We start from the raw sequence: 13,786 nt of genomic DNA, 5'->3' as shown, positions 1-13,786 counted from the left end.
ACACACACACACACACACAGTACGGTGCAGCAGTGGTTAGCACTGTTGTGCGTTCAAACCCCAGCAAGAGTTATTTCTGTGTGGAGTTGTTGTTCATGTTCTCCAGTTTCCCCCCACACCATCAAAGACATGCATGCTATGTACATACTCCTGCATGCTACGTAGGTACATAGGCTCCTAAATAGTTACTGTGGTGTGGGGATGGCTGGTTTGAGCACCCACACCTGCCCTGGGGTCAAGCTAATCAGACCTGGGATCAGCCACACCTGTCCTGGGTCAAGCTAATCAGACCTGGGAGCAAGTGTGGCTGCGCACCTGTTGCAAATTGAGGTAATTGTGTGCACAGGTTAAATCTGCCATCCACACACACACACACACACACACACACACACACACACACACACACACACACACACACACACACACACACACACACACACACACACACACACACACACACACACACACACACACACACACACACACACACACACACACACACACACACACACACACAAACCATGCATGCACTCACACACACACACATAAAAGCAAACATACACACACCCTCAAACCTTCTCACCCGACTACAAATCAGACATGTTCTCTATGTCTCTCTCTATCACCCACCCTCTGTCTCCCTCTATCGCTCACTCTCTCTTTCGCTCTCTCTCTCTCCCTGCCTCTATCACTCTCTCTCTATATATATATTTATTACATGGCGTTTTAACATTCGCCGAAATGCTTGATTGTGATTGGTCAATAGCCCCAGACAGCGGTGAATTATTTTTCGATAACTGACCGCTGCCATGGGCAACGCGCAATAATCACCGGTGATTATTGCTTTTCGCAGCTGGAGCAATCAAGCCCACTGACACACACTGCATCAGTGCAATCAGACACACCTGCCGGCTGCCGGCGATAATAATAATCACTTTATTTGGGCTGACAGAGCCACAGAACAACTGCGTCTGCATTTGATCTCGTCTTGTCGATGGTGTAAAAACCTTCACTACGTTTAAAACACCTCGGCGAGGCGCCTCGGTATTCTAAACTCTGTGTCGGTCAATTATTTTGCGACAATGACCTCGTAGCTATACATTATCCCTTACATAGTGAAGGGGTTAATATAATCTTACAGAAGGTGTATCAAGGCTGGCTGCTATTGGTGAGGGCTAGCATTAAAAATAGAGAGTTTGTGTTTATGAATATAATAATACAGGCAGGGAGAGGATAGCCCTATTTGGGTTGCTGAGACAGGAGCTGTCAGATCTGAATCCTGACACAGTGTTAGTGCTGGGGGGGGGGGGGGGACTGGAACTGTACCATGGATTCTACCCTGGATAGGAGTGGAGTAGAACCTCATGTTAGGGGACAGGGTGAGTGCAGCTCGCCTTGCCTGCGTTTATATTTTCAGACAGCATAGCAATAGGCTGGTGAAAGCTGAAATATAGCCCAGTCAGTCATCATCAATCATCATTTATCCTGTCTGAACCCTTACCCTGTCGCTTTGCCTGTTGGAAATGTAATGTGAAGTTTTTACATGATGCCACATTTTGCTCTAGCTTTCAGGAGTTTTGGGAGAGGTGGGGAGAGAGAGAGTGTGATTATCTGAGGCAGTGGTGGGATACTGGCAAAGCGTACGTAAGGCTTTTCTGTCAGCAGTAGGGCTGTCTTAAATACGTCGAAGCTTCGTTCGATGGGCATGGGATTCGAATATAAAAAATTAAATTTGATTATGTAAAAATATATATATATATATATATATATATATATATATATATATATATATGAATTACATTTTTTTTATTTTTTTTGCTAAATCAACTCTGCCTCTCTTTGTTAATTACAACAAGCAATTCCGTTTGTTATTTAAGATGAGGTCGGACTCGGCACTGACAGATGTGTTCATTGTGCTGCTTTTATAAAGCCTCAAATGACGGCTTACAATATTTCATGGAAGCAAAGTGTTTTGTTTGTCTAAGATTTTAAAAGGTTTAAACTTTACAGCACTGACAAAGTTGAACAAAGTGCTGTACAAGTCCCAAGAAAAAAAATATATATATTTTTTAAATTTTACATTTTTTTTTATTCTTTCGAAGCTTCGAATTAAAATCGAATCTCGGCCCCCCGAAGCTTCGAATTCCAAAATCGAAGGTCAGCCCTAGTCAGCAGTACACTGCCTTCTCCTCAGCTGAGTCCAGGAGGGCCCTGGAGGCCCTGGAGGCTCTGGAGCAGAGCATAAGGCTGCTTTCACACTAGGGACCCGGGATCCGGGGCCGTTTCCGAGCATGATTGCCCCCAAAGTCGTGTAGTGTGAACGCTGCGTTCCGTCGCCGGGAACGGATAACCGTTCCGTGGCCAGGACCACTTGAAAAGGGGAACGATTCAGGCGTCCCCGGGCACGGAACGGGCACGGAATGATGGACACAACTGTAGAAAAACATGGAAGAGGCTTGCTGTAACAAGTGCTTCTGTCTGAGTTTAATAAGGAGGGTGCTGACCTGCTTGCCCAGAATAGAGTTGTATTCATACTTCAATTTTAAAATATTATTTAGGTCCGTTTGGGATTGTGAGAGTCTGTAAACCTGCTCCAACGAGGGAAGCTGTGTTTCAATTTCAGCCAAGCGCTTACGTACGTCTCTCTTTTCAGAGGCTTCAGAAGATATAATGTGCCCTCTCAATACCACCTTAACAGACTCCCACAATGTAGCGTCAGAGACATCACCGGTATCATTAGTTTCCATAAATGCTTTCTCCGAGAGCAAAGAAGCGCTGAAGTGCCAGCTATAGCGTGTCTGTGGCAGTGCCCGCTTTACCACCATCGGGGTGTTGCTCCCTCAAGTGTGCTCGGAAACTAAACGAGATTGGTAGTGTGAAAGCTGGCCAGCGGGGGAGTGGGGACTATCGTTCTCGGGAACGGAACGGAGGCAACCGCTCCTAATGTGAAAACGCCCTAAGACAGGTGGAGGTTGAGTTAGTGGGAAGGGACAGTGGGGGGCCAGTGGGGGGCCAGTGGGGGGCTACGGGAGAATCCATCAGAGCTACGAAGGGACCTGGGGGTGTCCTCCAGGACAGAGCAGGGTGCGCTTGTGAGAGCTAGGTTCACCCTGTTGGGGGTGTCCTCCAGGACAGAGCAGGGTGCGCTTGTGAGAGCTAGGTTCACCATGTTGGGGGTGTCCTCCAGGACAGAGCAGGGTGCGCTTGTGAGAGCTAGGTTCACCATGTTGGGGGTGTCCTCCAGGACAGAGCAGGGTGCGCTTGTGAGAGCTAGGTTCACCATGTTGGGGGTGTCCTCCAGGACAGAGCAGGGTGCGCTTGTGAGAGCTAGGTTCACCATGTTGGGGGTGTCCTCCAGGACAGAGCAGGGTGTGCTTGTGAGAGCTAGGTTCACCATGTTGGGGGTGTCCTCCAGGACAGAGCAGGGTGCGCTTGTGAGAGCTAGGTTCACCATGCTAAGGGAAATGGATGCTCCTAGCTCTTTTTTCTTTGGTTTGGAGAAAAATCTGTGCGAGGAAAAGCAAAATGCACTTTTTGCATTTTATATAATGGACATCTGTGGCAGGAGGAGGCTGTTTGTCTGTCTTATTCTGAATGGGGCTGAAGTTTCAAGTTTCTTTAATAGTCGTCATACAGAAGTACAGAATACTTTCATACAAAATGCTTCTTACTGTTACGCTCCAGAGACTGTGCTAGACAAGATAGTATCAAATAACATAGTATAGCATGTAATTTAGAAGTAGAAAATGAGGTCACAGTGTTCAGTATAGACATATGTACAATGTTCGATGCAGAATAGACGTAACTGAGTTACCATATAATATACAATACTATGCAGTGTACTAATGTACAGTACTATATAGTGCAAAGCAGAAATGGGATGAGGTACAATTTAGGTACAATTTACAGTAAGGTGTACGAGTTGTAGTGCAATCCTTCATCAATAAATATAAAGTGTGGGGAGTGGGTGCTACAGTGTGTTTGTTTAAAGTGGGTGTGTGCTATAAAGTGTGTGGAGTGGGTGCTACAGTGTGTTTGTTTAAAGTGAGTGTGTGCGTGTGGATGTGTGTGCTCTGTGCGTTTGATGGTTGTTGTTGTGTAGTGTTCATTGTTCGTTTAGCAGCCTGATGGCCTGGGGATAGAAGCTTCTTCTGAGTCTTTCTGTGCTCGCCTTGAGACTCCGGTATCGCTTGCCTGACCGCAGCAGTTCAAAGAGGCAGTTGTTCGGGTGACTGGAGTCTTTAATGATTCTCTTAGCCTTGCCCCTGCAACGCTTGTTGTAAATGTTCTGGAGGGTGGGGAGCCCCCCTCCAATTGTGCGTTCGGCTGAACGTGTCACTCTTTGTAGTCTGCTTCGGTCTTGTGCAGTGCTATTCCCAAACCAGGAGGTGATGTTGCCAGTCAAGATGCTCTCTATTGTACATGAGTAGAAGTTCTTAAGGATCTTCTGACTGACTTGGAACTTCCTTAGTCGCCTGAGGAAGTAGAGGCGTTGTCGTGCCTTCTTCACAACACTGTCAATGTGTGTGGTCCATGTCAAGTCCTCGGATATGTAGGCTCCGATGTACTTAAAGCTGTTGACTCTCTCAACCGGTGCCCCGTCGATGCTGAGGGGGCTGTAGTCCTTGACCCCCGACCTCCTGAAGTCCACAATCATCTCCTTTGTTTTGCTGACGTTCAGGGAGAGGCTGTTTTCCTGGCACCATCCCGCCAGGACCTTGACCTCTTCCAGGTAGGCCCTCTCGTCGTTGGCAGAGATCAGGCCCACCACCACTGTGTCGTCAGCAAATTTGATGATTGTATTGCTACTCCGCTGAGCCACACAGTCGTGTGTGTACAGGGAGTAGAGGAGGGGACTCAGAACACAGCCCTGGGGGGCCCCTATGTTGAGGGTGATGGATGAGGAGGTGCAGTTGCCTGCTCTCACCACCTGGGGTCTGCCCGTCAGGAAGTCCAAGACCCACTGGCAGAGGTCATAGTTCAAGCCCAGGTCCCTGAGCTTGGCTATGAGTATGGAGGGGACTATGGTATTGAATGCCGAGCTGTAGTCGATGAATAGCATTCTCACATAGTTCCCCTGCCTCTTGTCCAGGTGTGATGCTGCTGTGTGCAGCACATGGGCTATGGTGTCCTCCGTGGACCTGTTGGGGCGGTATGCAAATTGCAGGGGGTCCATGTTGATGGGGAGGGAGGACCCTGTGACCCTGTGTGTACCGACACGTTGCAGAGGGATCTTCCTCGTTTTTCACGTGTACAAAAGACTGAAGTGGACACTCACACTGTTTGGTGAAGGCAGACTCCCAAATGACTCCTGGTCACGCCCCAGGGGTTGATGGTCTCGTTTCGCGTCTTGTGGGAATGCATTGAGGTCGGGGAGCTGCCAATGTCTGGGGACTGGGGAATGCAATATGTACTGTGGGAGGAGAGGCTGACCATATATGCATTTGATTGTCAATTGTGCTTATGCACGCTGAAGATATATGTTGGGATATATTTAGGATGTATTGTGCGTGTGTGTGTGTGTGTGTGTGTGTGTGTGTGTGGGTGAGTGCGCGCATGTGTGAGTGTGGGTAAAGGTTGGTTTTATGAAGATGTGGGCATTTTGTCTCTACTGGGCATTTCTTTTTGTTGAGATATTTTATTAAAGAATGTCTCTCTGCTTCTATTGCTCTCTCTCTCTCTCTGTGTCTCTCTCTCTCTCCCCGTCTGTCTCTCTCTCACGCACACACATCCTGACAACTAATCATGCTATTTCACACACACGTTTACTTTAGTTCGGGACAATGCATTGCTTTGCATTCATCCCTTGCCTAACTTAACCTTAACCTGACCTTAACCTAATCCAACCCTTAATTTAACCTATAACTCAGCTGTTTGTTTACAGTTGTGTGTTGCTATGCAACCATTGTGAACTCATAAAACTGGCTATTTCTAGCAGCGTGCTACTACAGTATTACCACATATAACTGGAATGTGAACAGAATGATGTTTATTTTACTGAGAGAGGGGACACACGTGCGCACACACACACACACACACACACATCAACACAGACATAGACACACACATAGTGGAATAGTGTGTAGTGACCTTTCAGGAACAATGAGACAATAGAGCGTTTTCTTGCCAGGAAATCAGACCAGCAGTTTTCTCTTTCAGACCACTGGTGAGGGAATAGAGTGTGACACCTTAATAAAGAATGTATAGAATGTGACACCTCCCCTCGGTCTGTCTATGTACTGTATCTATAACATGTACTTCATATGCCCTTCATGAAGGGCATATGGACATTAATAGTAGACAGACGTTAAGACAGGTTTGAAAGCCTCTGGACAACATGGAGATTGTACAAGAAGAAAGGTGTTGTTTTTAGAAGTTATAAGAAGTATCTAGACGTTTATAGAAGCTTAACTGGAAAATACCCTCTGAATGTAATGCAACATTCCAACGAGACCATTCATATCAGAGGGTTATATGAATCATCTCCTAATGAAATTAGTTTGCTTGCTGATGACCTGTGATTGGCTGGTCCCTCAGGGTTACCAGGGCGACGAGAAGGCGTACATCGCCACACAGGGCCCCATGGTGAACACGGTGAACGACTTCTGGCAGATGGCCTGGCAGGAAGCCGCTCCCGTCATCGTCATGATCACCAAACTCAAGGAGAAGAACGAGGTATGTCATCATCATCATCATCATCATCATCATCATCACTGTGCCACTATTTCTGCAACAATTTCCCCAAAACCTTAAGAGATCTATTTGGCATTCAATATTCTGTGATTACGTTTTGTGAAACTGAAAACATATGGCCCTAAGTATTGTAGTTATCTTAAAGAATATATATATAGTATATTTTGTATAGCTACTGTACTAGTTTTATATGTAATTCCTGTCAGGACCAGGCCTGGGGGACCCAAAAATGCAGGCGGACACTGTAGTGATATAAAGGATATGTATTAAAGAATGGGGGAAGGTTGGAGGTGAGAAGGTTGTGGTTGTTACACTGAAGGCAGGCAGGCAGGCAGGCAGGCAGGCAGGCAGGCAGGCAGGCAGGCAGGCAGGCAGGCAGGCAGGCAGGCAGGCAGGCAGGCAGGCAGGCAGGCAGGCAGGCAGGCAGGCAGACAGGCAGGCAATGGTGATCCTGAGACAAAAAGAAATACAGCATGAGCGAAGCACCAAAAACACTGAAAATGGACAACGTCACTACCAAGTAGCCGAGTTAACGATCTGACAAAGAGTGACTGAAGAACCGGGGTACATGTACTGCAGGGCTGATGAGTAGATGGCAGGCAGGTGCGGTTGCTGAGCAGGTGAGTGGAATTAGTTGATTACAGGAAGCTTCCCATATATGGGCTGCAGGAAGCTGCTTGCCTCAGCTGACACACAAACAAGGACAGACAGGAGAAACACAGGGGTAGGGAAGACACAGGAGCTGCTGGATTTAATGAATGATTGTCTTTCTGTTACAGTTTTTCTCAATTGCTTTGGTGCATTTCTCTGATCAGAATTAAAGTTCTCATAACTGTTAGTTCAACCTCCACAACATTTTGTAATTTGTGCACATCATAGTAGCAGTTTCTCATTCCTCCAAACAAATTGCAAATGCTTTTGGACATGCATCAATTGCTTTCATACAATTCTCTGCTGTTTTATAACATTATCATTTGCTTAGGTCATGTCAGTCAAAATGAACTATACTTATGACTGCTGAATAGTCATTCCCTATAAAATTAATAGTCCTCATTTCATTGCTTGAGTCATTACATACAAATATGTTGAACTAGTTGTCAAAATCTGTCAAGCAAATTTTATACATTTCTTTATAATTTTTCCCCTGAATGGAGCTGGATGCCAGGGAATCGCTGCACACATTCATATATGTTGATGAGGCGGGTTTCAATCTGGCAAAAGGTAGAAGGCGTGGAAGGAATCGCATTGGACAGAGAGCAACCACTGATGTCCCAGGCCAACGAGGAGGGAATATTACAATGTGTGCAGCCATCTCAGAAAACGGCGTCCTCACCCATATGCCCCGCATTGGTCCATACAACACACAACATCTGCTGACTTTTTTAGACACTCTTTACAGGGACATAATCCCTGAGAATGAGAGGGGTCTAAATGGCGACCATCTGACCAAGTACGTTGTTGTATGGGATAGTGTGCGTTTTCACCACGCAATTCTGGTCACACAGTGGTTTGCAGCACATGAAAGGATGCTGGTGGAATATCTCCCTCCCTACTCCCCATTCCTGAATCCAATAGCCAGACAGACAGGAACGTCTGGATGTGAATGAATGATTTACAGTACTGTGTATGTTGTATGTTCCAATTCAGTTCCAATATGTACTGCAATATTGTTTACAGTTGTGCACAGCTCTACCCAAAGGCCAAAGGGTGTTTCTTATGTTTGTTGTAAATTAGTTTGTATTTTTCTTTTGCACAATGCTGTGAACAAATTAAAATTGCAAAGAGCATATGCAGTAAAAATGTGAAACATACGTGTCTTGTACTCATTTACCTCACTAAATACAGCAATGTGTAACTGTAGATTTCAAATGGCTGTGCAAATAGTGTATAGTGCTGTCTTGAGCATTTTCAGAAAGTGTCACCAAGATCTGACTTTTTTGCATTGGAAAACACTTACAGAGTGAACTGTCATAACGAAAACATGGCAAAGCCATTTGACTATCTTGTTCATAAACAATGGTGTCAGGACTTTTCATTTTGATGACAGTGACACTTTCATTGACATGAATACTTGCTTTTGAGGAATGAACTATCCATTTTGAGCAAGTGACACGCTTCTGCAGGTTATCACCTAGGTTTTGCAGTTTGTACTAATTGTTTTGAGAAATGCACTAACAGTTATGAGAACTTTAATTCTGATCAGAGAAATGCACCAAAGCAATTGAGAAAAACTGGTAAACAGGGGATTGAACTGAGTGGAGCAGTTAATATAACATGTATCAGCTATGAAGTAACATGGGAATGAGTTTTCATTCTCTCTCTCTCTCTCTCTCTCTCTCTCTCTCTCTCTCTCTCTCTCTCTCTCTCTCTCTCTCTGTAGAAGTGTGTATTGTACTGGCCAGAGAGGAGAGGTATCTATGGTAAGGTGGAGGTGTTGGTGAACAGTGTGAGAGAGAGTGAGCACTACACCGCACGCCAACTCACACTCAAGGTAACAACACACACAAACATGCATATATACTGTATATATGTACACACAATTGTACTGTTACAGATACAATTATCATCATTAACACCTCTTTAAACCTATTATTTGTGTGTGTGTCTGTCTGTGTGTGTGTTTACAGTGTGGGTCTCTAACCCACGTGCTGCAGCACTACTGGTACACGTCGTGGCCGGACCACAAGACACCAGACTTGGCACAACCTCTGCTTCAGCTGATGAGAGACGTAGAGGCAGACAGACACAGTAACACCACCATGGGTCCTGTTATAATACACTGCAGGTAGGAGTCAAGAGTCAAGAGGTTTATTTGTCACATACATACCAGGGCACAGTGAAACGCGGGTGGCCATGCCCGTTTTGTGCAATAATTAGTGCCGTCAATAGATAAACAAAAATGCACTAATTAATCTCACAATTTTCTGTAATTAATCTAGATTAAAATCGCATTTTTCTAGGGCGGTTAGGTGGCCGAGCGGAGATTGCGTTCGTCACCAACCCCGGAGCTGTGAGCTGGATTCGCCTGTTCGAATCCAGCTCACAGCTCCGGGGTTGTCACCAGCTTGGCTGGCCGTCTGCACTAATACAATTGGCTGTATTAGAGGGTGGGAGAAGCTGGCGGGGTGGGTCCGGGTCGTTGTAAACAGCGACTCCTACAGTTCGGTCGGGGCGCCTGCTACGCCCTCTCAATGAGAATCCGCGCTGCCAGGTGAAAAGAAGCGGTGATTGGCTGGACGTGTGTCGGAGGAAGCACGTGGTAGCCTCCACTCTCCCAGATGATCTGACTGTGGGGGGTAAGTGCGCAGCGACCAGGAAGGGACTGGGAATTGGCATACGACTAACATTGGGATGGGAGAAAATCGGAGGAAAATGGAGGGGGAAAAGACCAAAAAAAAAATAATAATAAAATCGCATTTTTCTACTTAAGACCGAAGCTTGTAACAGATATTTACTTGAGTAAAATCATGGAATTAATGTAAAATCAACACAAAGAAAGTATATTTAGATTCAAAGACTATTTTAATAGCTTTCTTTGAATACAGTTTCTCTCCTGTGAAATACAAATGTTCAACAAAACCATCAACATTGACTCAGCTAGACCGCTTTCTTATATTATATTGAAAATGTTTCACTCCATAGATTAATCTAGATAAATTTTTTTAACACTTTAAAGAATTTCAATTAATCTCCAGAGTTAACAGCCCTATAAAATAGACATAATAAACAGGTAATAAAATAGACATAAAATAGACATGCTAAAGTCCTTATGCTATACTTGCTATTTCTAAATTATACTATACAAGAACCACATCAGTTGCAGCATGTGTGTGTGTGTGTGTGTGTGTGTGCTCGTGTGTACTTTGAGTGGAGAGTTCAGTGTTCAATGTTCTGATGGCCTGAGGGAAGAAGCTGAGCCTTAGTCTCTCTGTTCTTGCTGCTAAGCCCATCCCCTCCTCTGTTTTTCAGTGCCGGGATTGGTCGGACAGGCTGCTTCATCGCCACAACGATAGGCTGTCGACAGCTCCAACTGGAAGGAGTGGTGGATGTAGTGGGGATAGTCTGTCAACTACGAGCAGACAGGTACACACACACACACACACACACACACACACACACACACACACACACACACACACACACACACACACACACACACACACACACACACACACATACACACACACACACACACTGATTGTTAGATTGTTTTATCTCTGTTGTAATAGATAGACAATCAGTGTGATATCTCTGCTGTAATAGGTAGCTAGACAGTGTGATTTAGCTTTATCTCTGCTGTAATAGGTAGCCACTAGCCAGACAGTGTGATTTAGTTCCATCTCTGTTGTAATAGGTAGCCAGACAGCCTCTATCCCTTCTACAACGGCGCTCAGGTTCCGGGTTCCTCTGATTGGCCACGATGCCCACGTGACCCTACGCTAGCCCGCCCCCTTCCTGCCGCGCTGCGCTCCCTCAGCTTCCGCCCTCCCTCAGCTTCCTCAATTTATAACGAATCATTAAAAAAATATACCGTTAACTGGAATATGTTGTTTCTTTACACATACCTGTATGTAGGCGGCCGGGGGGGTGGCAGGGGAGGTCGAGGGGGAAGACGGACGCCTGTCTGCAAGAAAGTGGTCTACGACGACCACGAGAGTGAAGAGGAGGAGGACGACACGGTCAGCTTGCGATCAAGGGAGGACGAGTACCGTGTGTTGTTGTGTTGTTTCCAATAAAAAATCGTGAATTAACCGGTGACCACAACAACACACGGTACTCGTCCTCCCTTGATCGCAAGCTGACCGTGTCGTCCTCCTCCTCTTCACTCTCGTGGTCGTCGTAGACCACTTTCTTGCAGACAGGCGTCAGTCTTCCCCCTCGACCTCCCCGGCCGCCTCCTCTCCCCCTGCCGCCCCGAGACGCGGAGCCCCCCGGTCCTCCACCACCACCAGTACTGTGTGTTGTTGTGGCCACCGGCTAATTCGCGTCATGACAAACCAATTACATAATCCAACATATGTGTAAAGAAACAACATATTCCAGTTAACATAATCCAACATATGTGTAAAGAAACAACATATCCCAGTTAACGGTATAATTTTTTAATGATTCGTTATAAATTGAGGAAGCTGAGGGAGCACGGCACGGCAGGAAGGGGGTGGGCTAGCGTAGGGTCACGTGGGCGTCGTGGCCAATCAGAGGAACCCGGAACCTGAGCGCCGTTGTAGAAGGGATAGAGGCAGCCAGACAGTGTGATTTAGTTCCATCTCTGTTGTAATAGGTAGCCAGACAGTGTATAGGTGTACATATATATATATATATATATATATATATATATATACTGTATATCATTTAATAACTTGTATATTGTTAATGCACTTTACTGTTACATTTGCACTCTGGTTAAATGACAACTATTTCCATCGTACTGTACTTGTGCTGTATAATGACAATATATTTTAATCTAATCAGCCAAGACAGTTATTTAGTTGTTATAAAAACACGGTGTACCTCGATAACATTTTAATCTATTGTGATCTGATGTGTGTATATGTCTTATGTCCTCAGAGGCGGTATGATACAGACAGCTGAGCAGTATGAATTCGTCCATCACGCCTTGAGCCTCTACGAGTCCCGCCTCTCAGAAACCGGCCAATGAGAGCCCAACGCCACAGGAAGTTGTCACTGGACGTGCAGACTTTAACCAAGGAAATGTCATATCGCTTCCTCAGCGGCTAGCGGCTAGCTACCTGGGGTAAGTGAGTGAAGTCTAGCCGAGGAGCCTGTTGAGTTGGACGGACAACATGGACAGCCAATGAGAGACTGAGGGGAGAGATGTAGACTCAGAATCTTATAGGAGAAAGGAGAGGACAGAGACAAATATTTCCGAGAATGGAATGTACCCTTTCTTCTTCTCTACTTCCTGCTCTTCTACTACTACTACTACTACTACTACTACTACTACTACTACTACTACTACTACTACTACTGCTACTTCCTGTCTCATGGACGAGTGGTTCTTCCGTGGACCTGTAGCAAAGAACCTGCCCACTTTCCTCACTGCCCTATCGACTGTTGGACTGTGTCCTTTTGAAGGATTGTCCTATCTATTATTTTCCTGCACTCTCATACCTCTTCACGTCTCTTCTGTCATGGATGACTGAATAGACTGATTCTCCGACTGAAACGGAAGCTACTAGATTGTTGAAATAGCACTTTTAAGTTTATCTGACTTTTTTAATTATTTTGTAACAATGTTTGTCTTATGTGATGAAAGGGTATTTGGAAAATGACTGTTAGTTGGTTACACCTTTGGTAAGCTAATATTGCCATCCCCTAATAATAAGCTAGATAATTGTTATCTTGTACAAGTCCACGCTAACTCGAATCATCCGTTGCTCATTCATGACTGCAGTAGTAAAGCAATGCTATTACGCTAACTGCAGTAATATGATCATGGAACAATGTCCTGTGTGGCTTGCTATTCACCTTATGTTGCTAAGCAACAAAGACACTGCCAGCCTGTCGATTTTGACTTTCAACTTCCTTGTGTATCTAGAAAGGAGTTAAATTAGCCTTCAAAGTTGTTTAGTTTTGAATGAAAAACACCAGTCCCCTTGTTCTACTTCTTTACAGACATCTGTGTTATAAGCATAATGAGCTAAACAGTTTTGTGCTTATAGATGCATTATTTATTCAGTTTTGGTATATCTATACTAGCTAGCATCTTTATTTCCCAGTTCAGCTACAGGAAATAAATGGACAATGGCAGTAGGTGAATATAAACATACGGTGAATAGACTGACCAATGCCAAGGTTTATTGGGTCAGAGACAAGAATTATGACAGTGCAACACATTCATAATTTAACTAAAAGGGTTTTTGTGCTGATGTTTTATAGATTAAATACATGGCCAATAGCTTTTAACTGTAAACTGCAGTGACAATTCCCCAGTAGAAGCCGCTTTTAGCTTTTTTACCAAAAATGTGAAATTAATCCAGATTACGGTGCAATCATTATCAGTGACTTTGACTTCATGTTTAAATGTTGTTCATCAGCTCAATAGACATAAGTAATAATTGATTTATTTTTA

General features: G+C 44.9%; 1 protein-coding gene across 1 annotated transcript in view; it reads left to right on the top strand.

Moving 5' to 3' along the window:
- The window catches only part of LOC311242119 (receptor-type tyrosine-protein phosphatase R-like), a gene marked incomplete at both ends in the record, with an annotated part of 104,603 nt that extends 92,251 nt beyond the window's left edge, over window positions 1-12,352 (top strand). The window contains 5 exons of the mRNA XM_084331074.1: window positions 6,538-6,675; window positions 9,074-9,184; window positions 9,321-9,478; window positions 10,663-10,776; window positions 12,262-12,352. Of these exons, the coding sequence (XP_084187200.1) occupies window positions 6,538-6,675; window positions 9,074-9,184; window positions 9,321-9,478; window positions 10,663-10,776; window positions 12,262-12,352 (612 nt within the window). The remainder of the gene's footprint in view (window positions 1-6,537; window positions 6,676-9,073; window positions 9,185-9,320; window positions 9,479-10,662; window positions 10,777-12,261) is intronic.
- Between the last annotated feature and the right edge of the window lie 1,434 nt (window positions 12,353-13,786).

Source organism: Notolepis coatsorum (genome assembly GCF_963971535.1).
Source record: "Notolepis coatsorum genome assembly, chromosome: 15".
Taxonomy (NCBI): Eukaryota; Metazoa; Chordata; class Actinopteri; order Aulopiformes; family Paralepididae; genus Notolepis; species Notolepis coatsorum.
The sequence above is the reverse complement of the archived record's forward strand: the minus strand, read 5'-3'. Positions and strand labels throughout refer to the sequence as shown.